Source organism: Cucurbita pepo, chromosome LG15 (assembly GCF_002806865.2).
Source record: "Cucurbita pepo subsp. pepo cultivar mu-cu-16 chromosome LG15, ASM280686v2, whole genome shotgun sequence".
NCBI classification, from domain to species: Eukaryota; Viridiplantae; Streptophyta; class Magnoliopsida; order Cucurbitales; family Cucurbitaceae; genus Cucurbita; species Cucurbita pepo.
In genome coordinates, this window is record NC_036652.1 from 1820881 (window position 1) to 1835804 (window position 14924).

The window sequence follows — 14924 nt, forward strand, 5'->3', positions numbered from 1 at the left end:
AATTATGCTTTGATTTGAAGAAAATAGTTTAGAAAAGAAATTTGGTATTGTTCATATAACTTAGAATATCACAATGAGAGCTACGGAGAAGGTGAGGTGCAAAATCATGTGTATAAGATTGGTAGCCCTAAACGTAGATTTTGGGTCAAACCCTTTTTCTGCCTTTTGCGTGTATTGAGTGAGGTAGTGATATTTAGGCCCCATGCTCTCCTTATATATACCTATTTAGTCTCCCACCCTTTCCACTCCAAGCATTCACATGCACTTGCAAATGGCTTCCCATAAACTTTCTTCTCTTGTGTTCTTTCTTTTCTTTGTTATAGGAATTTGTTCTGCAGCCAGAAGTTTGACAAGTTCTTATGAAGGATATGGTGTTGAAAATTATGGGAATCGATATGGATATGATGGAGGAAAACACGAGGGATATTATGGTGGAAACTATGGAGGATACGGCGGAGGTAAACACGAGGGATATTATGGAGGAAACTATGGGAGATACGGCGGATATAAGCATGAGGAATACGGCAAAGATAAGCACGAGGGATACGATGGAAGAAACTATGGGGGATACGGCGGAGGAAACTATGGGGGATACGGCGGATATAAGCATGAGGAATACGACAAAGATAAACATGAAGGATATGATGGAAGAAACTACGGAGGATACGGAAGTAAGTATGAGGAATACGGTGGAGGTAAACACGAGGAATATGACAAATATAAACATGACGGATACAATGGAAGAAACTATGGAGGATATGGTGGAGGTAAGTATGAGGAGTACGGCGAACACGGCTATGGCCACAGTGGGTATGCACCATGAGAAACATGTTTTCAGCACTACCATATGAACATATAGTAAATAATATCATGAAGAATAAAAAGGAGCATCCATGTTCAAAATAAAATAAATAATAAAGATGGGGAATGGTTACCATATTGGGATGTTCAAATGTGAGCTCTTCTTGAAGCTTTTTTTTAATCTTACTTCGAACGTGTGATCTAGTCGTTACCTATAAGCCTGTAGTAGAATTTCAAATCGATTCAAGAATGACCTTAGGCGCTACTTCTAACATGTATACACAAGGTCCACGTACATGCGCAAGAACCCACTAGGTTGTTGATGTGCTTGTTTTTTTTTTTTTTTTCACCGAGTTCACTTTGGTTGAGTCACTTCTTGCTCACTAATACCAGTGTCATTTGGATCTTCAAACACAACAACACTTGATCAAAGTGTGTGAAGTTTGCTCTCTTATCTTCCGTTGTAGAATGTCTTCAATGTTGTTCGAGTCTAGTAAGACTTTCTTTTGCGAGGACTACCACGAAGATGCTTCATCGAAAACTAATCTCTTGAAGTGTTGCTTTCTTGTCAAACGTGCTACATAGATGACAAAGTACAAATACTTGGAAGTAGTTAATTATAGGTTTCATGTTCCATAATATATCAAATGGTGAGATGAAACCTAATCTTGACGGGGTGGGGAAGCTTGTTGATCATATGGCTAGCAGTTTGCATAGCTTCAGCCCAAAATTTTCTTGGAACATTCTTCACATGTAGTATGCTTCAACAAATCTCTGCAAAATGTCTGTTCTTTTTTTTTTTTTTTCCTACTACACTATTTTGTTGTGGCGTGTTGGCATATGTAAACTGATGACGTATTCCGCACTTGTGTAAGTATTGATCGAACTTATTTAATGTGTATTTTATATCATTGTCTAAGCGTAGGTAACGATCTTACTTCTCCTTTGATCGTCATTTTGAATGAAAATTCACATATCTCGAATAGTCGTCAATGAACGTTGATATGTACCGCATTCCACTGATTGATGTTTGCTTGACTAAACCGAAAAAATTAGAGTGAATTAGTTCTAATGGTTTCTTTGCTCTGAAATTTGACTTTGTATGGTAATTGATGAGCTTTACACACTGACATCCGGTGCAAATAATATATGTTTTGACTTCAAGTTCAAATAAGCATTTGAGCATGGATTTTTCCATAATCACCTTCAACTTGTGATAGCCAACATGTCCCAACTTTACATGTCATATATCTACTATCTTTCGAGTCTTGTCTACATAGGGAGACTCTGTAAATAGCATGTAGATGGACTCCACTCTTCGCCCTTCCATCGTTGGCTTTCCCAATATCTTAACATATTCATAGACTTTTATATTTTTCGACCCAAACAAGACATAGTTGCATGATGTTGTTAGTTGTGACAAGTTCTTTATACCCAAACAAGACAAGTTCTTTATACCCGGTACATGATGGACATTATGTCGTTGTGTTGTCGATCTGAGCAATCAGTAACTACTTTTTGTTGGTTGAGCATCCTAAATCCATGATATTGATTAGTTCTTGTCTCGCAGTTTTCTCTGATCACCGGTCATTTGGTTTGAGAATTCTAAATCAATGTTCTAGTCATTCTCATAATCGATATGTTCTCCCCACCATCACCATAATGATTGAGTGGGTCATCCTTGTACAACAAAAAACGAAGTTTCTACATTCTGGTCGCAATCCATTGATGATTATCATCTTCATTCAAGCTTCTCAAATGACAGATTTTGGATCTAGTTTAGTAATCTTCCGACAAATCGACTTAATCCTATGGAAGTACTAAGCAATCGTTATGTTGCATTGTAAGATTGATAAGAGCTCGTGTTTGCTTCTTTCAACGATCTCCCAAAGGTCATGTCCTTTTAGATAGGACATCATGCATATTGCCCACGTGTTATAGTTATTGTTGTTGAGTTTCTTGATTCCTCTAACGACTTGAAGATCACACATTGTGTTGGCAGTGCTTAGTAAAATACCAAACAACCTAGTTTTTAACACATAACTTGCAGATCGAACTACATATACCAACTTTGATCTAGTATCATATTGATGTACTCAACTCTTCTGTGAGAAACACACACTCCTTTAGTAATAAGTACAATTAAAAAGAGATTACACAACAATTTATATGAACTACTAAACTTTACTTAGATTGTTTGGAATACAAAAACTTTATTACGAGGGATGTCTAGAGAAAGTAGAGAAGCTTTACAAGGAAGAACAAGTTTATTAATGTTTCGAAAACAATAACAACAATAATTTGTAATGCACAATTCTTTGCTAAGTAAAAAGGTACATAGTTCAGCTGGTTTAGGCATATGTCATCGATCATCCACGACTCCAAATATGGTTGAACTAAAAAATAAAAATGAAAAAACACTATGTGGGAAAAATATATATATAATTGGTAATTTGCAAAAGAAAAAAAAAAAAAACAAAGTTCTTCTGAGAATAATAGTGTAGTAATTTGCAGTCCCCATATGTCCATGGAGTTTGAAATCAAAGAATCCTGTCTTGAATATCAGTAATCAACGTTGATGCCAAGGAGCTCAGCTTCCTCCCTGTCTCCCCCGCCATGTTCTTCAACGAAGATATATCCTGCGAAGCCTGCATCAGATTCAAAAAAAGCTCACACACCAACCCTTTTAACGTTCTTCTTAATCGATTCTAGATCGTATACCTGTAAAGAAATCCGACTGATGAACTCGTTTGCAGCGAGATCCAGAGTCGAATCATCCATGCCCTGCCCGAACAGATCGGCACTCGAGATCGCCGATGAACTCTAGATTCCACAAACAAAAGTCCCATTCAGTTCATTCAACTCAACAATTTAGAACCAAATCAAACACAACAACAACAACGACAACAAAAACTTCGTACTGAAAACTTCTTCAACGAAGCCTTGGCATTGGACTCGTTAGATTTGTTCTGATCGCCAAAGAATTGAGCAGACGAAATGGATTTTGCATTTGAGAACTTCTTCCTCGCTTCTTCAGTTTCCTCCACCTGCAAATTCATACACATCGATGAGCATTCGTTCCTGTTCGGCACAAGTTTGAAGGCATTTTGGTGTGTTTTAACCTGGATTTTGGTGGAATTTGAGCTTGATTTCTTTGAATACCCACCACCATTGTGAGGGTCCATTCCAAATTCAGAAAAGAAGCTGGAGGCTTTTGGTGGAGCAACATGCCCCAACACAGGGGACCCATTGGAGTTCACCTCAGAAGATTGTGAATTCTCAACATAATCGAATCGAGAAACCGAAGACGAGACCGTAGTACCATTCGTCACCGACGACGAAACTGGTGTCGGGGGGTCTTCCGGTTTCTGATCATACAAATTCTCAGTTGGCTGCATTCACAATACAATCATTTAAAAAAAAAATCAAACCCAACAACCCCAAAAAACAGAGGGAATTCAATTCATTTCGAGACAGAGTAACCGTAACCTTAGAGGTAAGCTTCCGAGCGCCAAGTCCACCAGTCTTGCCCATCTTTTTGGCACCGAGGGGTTTTTTTATAACAACAGAATGAGAGGCTTTTGGAGAAGAATGGACGATTTCAGGGGCTTCTTGTTTAGTGGTTTTGATGAAGGAGAGGCCATTGCCATTGCCATTGCTATTGCTATTGCTATTGCCATTGCCATTGGAGAGAGATGAAACAGTGGACGAGGGAAGGGTGGATTCTTCAGCCATGGTTTTAGCAATCTCTTTAGAAAGGGTTTGTTTGTACAATTCTGCAGCTCTGGAAGTGTATTTGGCTTCAATTTTGCCATCGTCACTCCAGCCGTGCTGCTTGAAGAACACCTGAGCACGGTTGTTTCCGCCGTAGCTCATCATTTTCAGCTGCTCCGTTGACCATGAGTCCAAATTCGTTGACCTATTTAACAATGTGGTTCATCAATTACTGTGTTTTCTCTCTTTGGTTTAACACATTGAATTCTTATTAATCAAAAGTCAGACAATGAGTTTGAAAATTTGACTTATGTTTGAATTTCCATATTCGTTCTATTTTGGTTTATATTTTACTTTCATCTTAGAATTCAGTATGATACCATCACCGAGAACAAAAATTACTAGGTCTAACGAACTTTCCGTATCTACTCATAATTTCAACCCACAAATTTGAAAATTCAAGAATCTATTAGAACATAGTTCATAGATCGGATATGAAATTCGTAAAACCAGCCATTTGAAGGTTGACCTAATCCCCAAATTAGGAGGAACAAAAATCAAGATCCATGGAACAATAACGCGGATGAACGAAAACGAAGGTTTAGAAAGATTGAACAAAACCTGACGAAGCTTATATGAACGCCGAGGCTCCGATGAACGGCGGAGCAATCAATGCAAAGGAAGATCCCAAACGTAACCGACGCCCAAGTAGGGTTCTTCGCATTACAATCGAAACAGATCTGAACAAAAAAAAAAAAACAAAAACAAAAACAAAAACCAACTCAACTCCGATCCGAAAACCCCCAAAATGTCAAGATCAAGTCACTCACCTTGTTCTCAGGCTTGGCCTTCAACCTCCTGAAAACCGCGTTCTTGTCGGTGAAGCTATCAGACGCCATTGAAGCCGGAGAGAACGGAAGAGAGAAACAGAGAAAGAGAGATGGAAACTCGAAATTGAACTGGATTTCTCTCTGGAGGAAGAAGATTAGGGGATTAAGGAGAGGGAGGAGAGAGGAAGAGAGATGAAACGGAAACCACTAATTGAATTTTTGGGAATTTGAGATCTTACGGTTCTCTTCCTTTCTGCCATAGACGCAGCTTTTATTAGCATGTTAATGGCGGTACCGTACGTTTCATATATTTTTTTATGACGAAATTGCCCTTTAAGGTTCAGGTTGAACCGGGGGCTGTTTGGGAATTTAGAAATGTTTTTCAACGGTAGTTGAGAGAGGTAGTTCATTTGTACCCATCTCCGTCTGCTTATAAATTTCAGTTCAATTTGGTAACTTTTTTTTTTTACCCTGAAAACGAAGTTACTTTCTAGTAAGTTACCGTTACGCGTTAGGTTAAAACTTGAAGTCGATTTACCGTTGACCTTGCAAGTCCGACACGAGACATCCCAATTGTTAGGACTTTTTTATTTTTTTTATTTAAGTATTTCAACTTAATTAATAAAAATATTATTTTTATCTTTAAAAAAATTAAATGTAGTATTAAGGGGATTTTTTAACTTTTAATTCACCTTTTTTTCAAGAATTTAGGCCTGTTGACCTATATTTGGTCTCTCGAGTTCTCAACCCTTTTAACATTACATGTTTAAACTATTTTATTTATTTATTTTTGGTACCTGAATGACATGGGGTTGAAACCTCGAACTTCATAGTACAAATCAATTGCTTTGTTGTAAAAAAAATTGGGACCTTGAACGGGCGTGCACGGTGAGTTGAAGAAAATGGTGATGTTTGTCCTAATTATCGGCACACTGTTTAAGATCTCAACTTTTTTTTTATAATTCTTATAGATTTCTACTCCCGTGATAGTTTTAATATTATAATTTTTTTTTTTTTTAAGAATGATTATTTTTTTAAATCATTGGAAAATTTGGAAGGATTTTAAATTTTATAATTAATTTTAGGAAAAAATTAATAAAAAATACTTTTTGGGCCTGAGTCCAGACAAGTTGGGTTATATTTTTCGTTGGGCTTTTCATAAGGCCCAAAAGAAAACACAACTTAGAGCTTCAGATGGTCACGGTGGTAATTGGGCATTTTTTATATAATTTTCTTTTAATAAATAACTCTCTAGAAAATAATTAAAAAATAGAATTATATTTACAAAATGGATATTTTTGTATCTGAAAATGATAAATAGACTCGTATAAGTCGAATCTTCTACACTGCTAAATTGATAGTTGTTCTAATGATTTCACACGATATTAAGCATCCCAACAGATAGTCACACAGTCGATGAAGTGACTATATTGATTTTAATCCCAATATTTATCACACGCTAATCCTATTTTCGAGCGTTGAAATTCATTCTCGATCTCGAAGATCCATCGTCGAACACTTGTCCTTCCATTCCTCCAAATCCATAAGATTTTATCTTTGATTTATTTATTTAAACACATTTTATTCTGGAGATTCTCATAATATTTTATACTTTCTACGACTCCACATCACATGGAATAAACCATCGTTCAACATAAACTTTGTATTTTATCTAAAAGAAAATATTCTTAAATTTAAAAAATATATATATATTATCAATAATTTATTTCAAAAATTTTTAAATAGCATTAACATTATTTACCTTTATTTAAAAAATGTGAATAAAAATCGTCTATCGACAGCTCATAGATTATCTCTAAACTTTTTATATTTAGACGGTAAAATTCAATATATTTTTATTAATTTAACATTTAATTAATAATATAAACTATATTCATATGATAATGACTTATCATGAGATTTAAGAGTTTTTTTTTTAATTTTTTAATTTTTAGTATTTAATTTAATTTTCTTTACTTTATAGGATGATGACTTCCCATCTTATCTTTATTAACTTTACAGCCAGACAAGATCGTCCATTCTGAGGCATACGAATTTAAATTCTTTTGTCCCTATCGATTACGACAAAAATAATTATATATATATATATATATATAATATTAAATAAATAAAAAGGATCGTGGGCCGGCCAAAAGCCCTAATGTACGGCCCATATTGGCCCTAAAAGCCAGCCATCCACGTGGCAATATTCTTTTTGATTTAGTTGTTTTATGTTATTTTCAAATATTGGACCTCTCACAAATATTAATTCAAATATTTGGAGACATCGAGCACATATATTTTGAATATGTTGATTTGAACGTTATTCTAAAGAGATCAAAGGTGGTTACTTCTACGAGTATTTGTTCAAATGAAGTAAATGTCAATGAAGCTACTAATACGACAACAAGAATTGCTGATAATTTCATTACATTGGATACGTAGATACACTCATGTGCAAGAATTATGAACGTCTCGTCATAGTAAGAGAGTTATGAAATTGTTGGGAATGAATCGACTTTGAATTTATTTAGAATTAAATAAAACTAAGGGTTGAGAAAATTTACGTTGAAGAAATACGGAGAAAGTTTCAGTGAGTACCTTTAACTCTACTTGTTTCAGCTCCTCTAACGGTTGAATCTCCTCCATAAATATTATCAAAATGAAACCACATTCACTGTAGTCACATCCCTTTACTCGGGTTATACGTTAGCAAAATTGTAGTTATACGCATTTCCTCACTCACGTTTTCTAAAAATATTTCTCTCAAACGTGACTCGAATCTCGAGCATACACCATTATTGCTCGCAAAGTCCAAATCTTGCATGGTTGGGTCGATTTGTTGGATGGGTTAGAACAAGTGTTGCACAATCGCTATCTCGTTGCCATGACAAATAAAATGGCAATCTATAAGAATGACAAGACACCAAATCTTGTTTACCATATTGGAGAAAACCATGAAATTTAACCTTAACTAGGTAGGCAAGTGTTTTGTTTTTTGTCTCATGCTATCCAAACAAAACCACTATTTATTATTATTTATTATTATTATTATTTGGGATATTAAATTATTTTTAAAGCATGTGACATTAAAAAACATTAAAAAAAAATATAAAAATGTAAATGAAAGAGATAAGGCAAATAATTGAGTGCAATGATGGTTGAAAATGAAAATTGAGGCCAAGGAAGAGGCCCATCAACTATGGCCCACAAATGTATGGCCCTCATAATTTGTATTTTTTTTTATAATTAATTTATTTATTTTGCTTGAATCCAAAGCTTGCACTAACCCCTTTCATTAATTATTATTTTTGTTAAGTTACTATTTTAGTCCTCGAGCGTATAATTGCCCTCGCTCGAACAGGTTTCAAATTATCGACTCTATCACTAATTATTTTCTTATGTTACGTACGTTTTGATGAGATTTAGTGATATAAACTTGTTTTGTTTGATAGAATAGCGTTAGGATGTAATAATAGTTCCTTTTAATAAAAATAATATATATTGTTGGTGAGAAGATTTGACCGGTCGGGTATGTATGATGTTGGCATGGATGAGTCAAATCATCTCTTGAGTACCTGCACGTCGTATCTACTCGTACTAGTGTAAGACACCATGTTGAGTACATTTCACATTCTTTGGCAACGTTCCTTTCCTTCTTTGGATTTGCAAGCTTGATGGGTCGTTTGGTCCTCATCCTTGGCTTGGGAGCCTTTAAACGGTTATCCTCATGATGAGCTAGCTTGGTACCTCGAGCTCGAGTCATAATTAACGAAATCGCTGTCGTGCCTTTCGAGAGGTGGTGATTTGCCTCTACACTTGAGGAGCGTAGATGGAAGTTGATCCAATGACCTAATAACTAGGCTCCTACTTTTTTTTGCTTGAAGTTATAACTCACCATGGACGAGTAGTAGGTTTGTTTATCTTCTTTTGTTTTCTCTCTTTTCTTGTCGAAGCCTAGATGGAAGATCTCCACCCTTGATTCGTAATACGAGCTGAGGTGGTGTGGTCTGCCTAACCAAGCTTTTTTCAAGTGAGTTAGACCACACTCATATACGTAACATGTCTCTTATCCCATCTGTCTTCCATTATCGAGACGAGGGGAAGCAATCTAGAATCTACAAGTAGGAAATGTCGACATGTGTAAAAAGCATTTGAGGCTGGTGTCTAACTCCCACTGCTACATTGTCTAAGCTTCTTTCGAGTCAGCTCAAATTGGCTCAGTCACTCGAATTGGCTAGTGACTCTATCTTAGCCCATTTGTTGAGGTTTTCAACAACGATACTAACCTACGGTTGGTGAGTCAATGTGGTTGACTCTCCACTACGCAAAGGGCCACGAACTCAACACAAGGTGAGCGACTTGGTTGGCTAGCGATGCACCATGACAAGCTGTTTATGGTTCTTTGTGAAGTATAGTTTTCACATGGAATAAGACGAGTTTTTCACCTATTTAGCCGATGAAGATGTACCTTTTACTTTTGTCATCTAACTTTGTTCTTCTTTGATCCAATACATGCATATAGGCTACACTTCCGAACACTTTTAAATGAGACACTGCAGGCTTTTGTTCGCTCCGTGTTTCTTGCGGTGTCTGGTCTCCCAATTCCACATGAAGACACTGATTCTACACATAAATCGTACAAAATATTACATCAGCCCGAAACTCCTACGACATTTCTTTACTCTTTATCATCAACTAGACCATGCCAAGAATAATTCAATTTTTCTCTCGACCACACCATTTTGTTGAGGCGAGTATGGTGCAATCAAGAATCGTCTAATGTCTTGTTCTTTGTAAAACTAAAAGTTTCTTCGATTTATTATTCAATTATCATCCAATATTTTCAGAAGTTTTAAAAGGATTAGGAAAATGTGAAAATCAAAGTAAAAATATGTGAAAATCATGGTAAAAAAAAATTCAACGACCTTCGTTAAAGTAAACTAAAAATCAAACCGAGTCAAAACTAGAAAAAAAATCGAAAATACTCTTATTTTTAATTTTACATGGAAATTTTTAATATTTTATTAAAAAAAATATCTTCGAATATAATATATAATTTTTAAAATTTTCAAAATATTATAAAAAAATTAAAAAATTAAAAAATATTTTTTTGGACGATATTTTATTTATTAATTTAACCTAAAATAATAATAATAATAAGAGAAGAAGGCAAGGATGACGTGGATTAGAGAAACCCTATCAGCATGAAAAACGTGTAATTGCAACTCCAAAATAATAAATAAATATTTATTTTCAAAATAATAATAATAATAATTCTTTTTTCTTTTTTTATTTTTTTAAGAAAAAAAAGACAATTACCTTTTTTGGCTGTATTACGTGAAACCCATAGCTCGTCATCCATGTTTGCTCTCCTATTCCACTCTCCCTAATTTATTTATTTATTTATTTATATATTTTCATTTTCCTTTTCTAGAAATAAATTTAAAATTCATCCAAATCAATGAAATTTGGTTCCGAGAGTTTAAATAACCGAGCGTTCAAAGAAATGGTGGATCAATTCAAACAAGGGGATCTGATTCTGGAAGAGGCCTATCGAATCACACTGAAAAGGAGATGAGCAGTAGACAACCTATTAGAAGGGCCTTCGGTCAAGGTCCAAACGGCCATACATACATATATACATATATGCTATTATTTGGTATGGTATAACCATTTGAAGGGCGACCATACATACATACTATTATTTGCTGAGCCGAAGACGTCCACTATTACAAAAAAAGGACAAAAAAGTCTCGAGCCAACAAACATATCATTAGATCTGTCGTGATATCGCTCTCATTAGCATTGTCAAACCCACGTAACTTACTTTCACCGCCAAATTAGATTAAGAGTATCATTTGACAACAATCACGTACTAATGTCAAAAAAAACACACCATTATTGTAAATGATTAAGCTCTTTTAACACGTTATTCACCACATCGACCATTTCAACTTTACATTATAATTCAATTTAATATTATTTTTTAAAAAACGATGAATTCAAGTTACTTAAATTATAATTTAGGATAATAATTTTAATTCAAAAAGTAATTTAAATGTGATAATATTTAAATAAATTTAGATTTGAAATTGTTTGTTTCTTAGGAAGTAGGTGGGAATTGGAATTTCATTAAACCAAGTTTATTATTTATTTATTTATTTATTTATTTATTTATGTATTTATTTACGGGTTTAATTATTGAACAGATCAGGTGTTATGTTTTTGAGTTGGTAAAGTTATGAACAGTGACAGAGGGAACACTTGGGTGAGGCCTTGTTTGACGAAATTTCATCACGGTCTCCAATTGGAACCTGCCACGTGTATAAGGTCACCATAACACCAACAACAGAATCTCCAGAAACATAACAGACCAATCAACGTAAGAGCGCGTGTTTCATCGCATTAATGTCATTCATCCACTCCAAATGGAAGACTGCCACGTAGGATGCCAAGTAATTCCAACCCATCTTGAAGTGTTTGTATATTGAATTAGGCTAGTTTGCAAGATTCCACGTCGATTAGAGAAGTGAACGAAACATTTTTTATAACAACGTGAAAACCTATCCTTAAAAAACACGTTTCAAAACATTGGGAGGTGCGGAAGGGAATATTCAAATAAGACAATATCTATTAGCGATGAGCTTGAGATGTTACAAATGGTATCAAACTGGGTTCGGACAATGTACCAACGAGGAAGTTAAGCCCTAAAGAGGATGCTGGGTCTCGAAGGAGGTGGATTGGGGGTCTCACATAGACTGGAAAGGGAAACGAGTGCCAGTGATGATGCTGGGTCTCGAGTAGATTGTGAAATCTCACATAATAGTAGCGGGTTTGAGCAACCTAAGCATAAATATTTTGGATTGAATTGGTTCGAGTTATTTGTTCGGTTAGGCGGCTGCTATACGTCTCTCTCCTCCACTTGCCTTTGGTCGTACATTTTATTTTCTCTCTCTAAACTAAAATTCAACTAAAATAAATGATAATATCAGACGCAGCCCAAATTTTGTCTCCCTCCAATCCCTAGCACCATTTATTTTCTGCCTCTATCAGCTTAGCCGCGGGAACCGTACGGTAATTTCACCACTTCTCCGGTGACAATCCGGCGAATCTGATTCGACACTGGACTCCGATCAGTGTATGGAATGACAGACTACCGACTGCCGCAGGCGATGAATCTTTGGGCGGATGAGAACGCATCGATGATGGACGTGTTCACAAGCACCGATCTGAGTTCCTTATGGGTTACGCCGCCGCTGCCGCAGCCACAGCCACAGCCACAGCCACAGCCACAGCCGCTTTATTCCTCTGTTTCCACGGCGATTGAACCAAGTAAACCCGTCGGTCAAGAGCCGCCGGCGCCGCCGCCGTCCTTGGCGGTTTTCAACCAGGAGACTCTGATGCAGCGCCTCCAAGTGTTGATTGAAGGCGCTCAAGAGAGCTGGACTTACGCTATCTTCTGGCAATCTTCGTACTACTCTGGTAGTAACCTCTTAGGGTGGGGCGATGGATACTACAAAGGCGAAGAAGATAAAGAGAAAGCTAAATCGAGCACCTCAAAAACAGAGCAAGAGCGCCGGAAGACGGTACTTCGCGAACTCAACTCTCTCATTTCTGGTTCCCCTGCCTCCGATGACGACGCCGTCGACGAGGTCGTCACCGACACCGAGTGGTTCTTCTTGGTGTCGATGACTCAATCGTTCGTCTCCGGTGTCGGATTACCGGGACAAGCGTTTTTAGATTCGAACCCTATTTGGATTAGCGGTTCCGATCGGCTTGCGAGCTCGTTCTGTGAACGAGCTCGTCAGGGTCAGATTTTTGGATTGCAAACAATGGTTTGTATTCCGTTGGTGAACGGCGTTGTTGAATTAGGGTCGAGCGATTTGATTTTCCTGAACTCTGAGCTGATGAATAGGGTTAGGGTTTTGTTTAATTTCAATAATCTGGAGGCGGAGACTTGGCCAATTAGTGGCGAGAATGACCCGTCGCTTTGGATCACTGAGCCATTATCAAACGCCATTGAAATTAAGGGCGCCATTGAAACTCCAAGTTCTTCTGTTCCTCCTCCGCCTCAAAAGAGTAACCGGCAGCCGCAGCCGGTTCAGAAACAGAGCTTCTTAACCCCCAAGGAATTGAACTTCTCTGAATTTGGGTTTGAGAATGGCAGCTTGAAGGCGGAATCCGGGGAGATTCTTAATTTTAGTGGCACCAAGAGGAATTCTCACCCCAACACAGACAACATCTTGCCTTCCAGCAACCTGGGCGGTGGCGGCGGCGGCGGCGGCGATGAGAACAAGAAGAAGACATCCAGTAACGAAGAGGGGATGCTTTCTTTTACATCTGGTGTGATTCTTCCATCCTCTGGCACTGCGAAATCGACCGGTTGCATTGTCGATTCCGATCACTCCGACCTCGAAGCTTCGGTGATACGTGAGGTGGAGAGTAATAGAGCGGTGGAGCCGGAGAAACGGCCGCGAAAACGAGGTCGAAAACCAGCAAATGGTAGAGAAGAACCATTGAATCATGTTGAAGCAGAGAGGCAGAGAAGAGAAAAACTAAACCAAAGATTCTATGCTCTTAGAGCTGTGGTTCCAAATGTATCAAAAATGGACAAAGCTTCACTTCTAGGCGATGCTATTTCTTACATTAACGAGCTCAAAGGGAAGCTTCAAACAGCAGAATCAGATAAGGAGGAGCTACAAAAGCAATTGGATTCAGTGAAGAAGTTCATATCAAGCTCAGATCAAGACGTAAAAGCATCGAATTATGGCATTGAAACCGATATCGACGTGAAGATAATCAGCTGGGACGCAATGATCCGGATCCAATCAAGTAAGAAGAACCATCCCGCTGCACGGCTGATGGCGGCATTGGAGGAACTGGATTTGGATATCAGCCATGCGAGCATTTCAGTTGTGAATGATCTGATGATCCAACAAGCAACTGTGAAGATGGGCAGTCGGTTGTACACTCAGGAGCAGCTCAGGATAGCTCTGTCGTCGAAAATGGCCGCCGCTCGGTAGCTCCCTAACTCGGTAGCCATTGTTGGGTTAGAAGAGCTCCGACCAAGCTCTGTAAAACACTGTTCTTTACTTGTTCTTAGGTAGATGATTCACATGAAGAAAGAAGAAGGTAGTGGCTTTGCTTGGCTCCATTCACGTGAACAGTTAAAACAACTTTCAATTATTGTATATATACAAAGCCATAAAAAATGTGAACGCAAATAAAACTCGATTAATTAAAGAGTTTAATTAATTTACTTTGTATCATTAAAGGTTATAGTTGGTTCATAATGTTTCGTAGTTAGCTCGTAACAACTCTAAGTGTCTATGTGGGTACTGCTATGAGTTTTGTTTGGTCGGTGGACATATCAACTCCGAGTTTACACTTTAGTCACTTTTGACTACACCTTCGATGCTCACACTTCAGTTCTATTGACATGGCTAAGTTTAAGGCATGACTCTGATGCCATGTTAGAAATCACGACTCTCCACAATGGTATGATATTGTCCACTTTGAGTATAAGCTCTCGTGGATTTGCTCTGTGTTTTCCCAAAAGGCCTCGTACCAATGAAG

The 14924-nt window shown here is 37.2% G+C and overlaps 3 protein-coding genes across 3 annotated transcripts; 2 read left to right on the forward strand and 1 right to left on the reverse strand.

Moving 5' to 3' along the window:
• Window positions 1-271: 271 nt before the first annotated feature.
• LOC111776344 (heterogeneous nuclear ribonucleoprotein A3 homolog 2-like) lies at window positions 272-823 on the forward strand. The gene has a single exon (XM_023655775.1). It carries the CDS (start codon window positions 272-274, stop codon window positions 821-823), a length of 552 nt encoding a protein of 183 aa, XP_023511543.1.
• A 2226-nt stretch (window positions 824-3049) lies between these two features.
• On the reverse strand, window positions 3050-5606 carry LOC111776316 (probable ADP-ribosylation factor GTPase-activating protein AGD9). Its single transcript, XM_023655739.1, has 7 exons — window positions 5346-5606; window positions 5137-5255; window positions 4291-4720; window positions 3924-4193; window positions 3723-3848; window positions 3523-3624; window positions 3050-3449 (listed from the first exon to the last, which is right to left on the reverse strand). Exons 1-7 carry the CDS (start codon window positions 5412-5414, stop codon window positions 3342-3344), a joined length of 1224 nt encoding a protein of 407 aa, XP_023511507.1. The 5' UTR covers window positions 5415-5606; the 3' UTR covers window positions 3050-3341.
• A 6683-nt stretch (window positions 5607-12289) lies between these two features.
• Window positions 12290-14627, forward strand: LOC111811610 (transcription factor MYC4-like). Its single transcript, XM_023698545.1, has one exon. The coding sequence runs from the start codon at window positions 12494-12496 to the stop codon at window positions 14369-14371; it is 1878 nt and encodes a 625-aa protein (XP_023554313.1). The 5' UTR covers window positions 12290-12493; the 3' UTR covers window positions 14372-14627.
• The last annotated feature ends 297 nt before the right edge of the window (window positions 14628-14924 follow it).

Excerpts from the sequence above, each read along its gene's own strand:
- LOC111776344 (XM_023655775.1), top strand. The coding sequence starts at position 272 with ATGGCTTCCCATAAACTTTCTTCTCTTGTGTTCTTTCTTTTCTTTGTT.
- LOC111776316 (XM_023655739.1), bottom strand. The coding sequence starts at position 5,414 with ATGGCGTCTGATAGCTTCACCGACAAGAACGCGGTTTTCAGGAGGTTG. Across the intron at positions 5,256-5,345 it reads AGGCCAAGCCTGAGAACAAG|ATCTGTTTCGATTGTAATGC; the intron begins GTGAGTGACTTG and ends TTTTTTGTTCAG. Across the intron at positions 3,625-3,722 it reads CTTCGTTGAAGAAGTTTTCA|AGTTCATCGGCGATCTCGAG; the intron begins GTACGAAGTTTT and ends TGTGGAATCTAG.
- LOC111811610 (XM_023698545.1), top strand. The coding sequence starts at position 12,494 with ATGACAGACTACCGACTGCCGCAGGCGATGAATCTTTGGGCGGATGAG.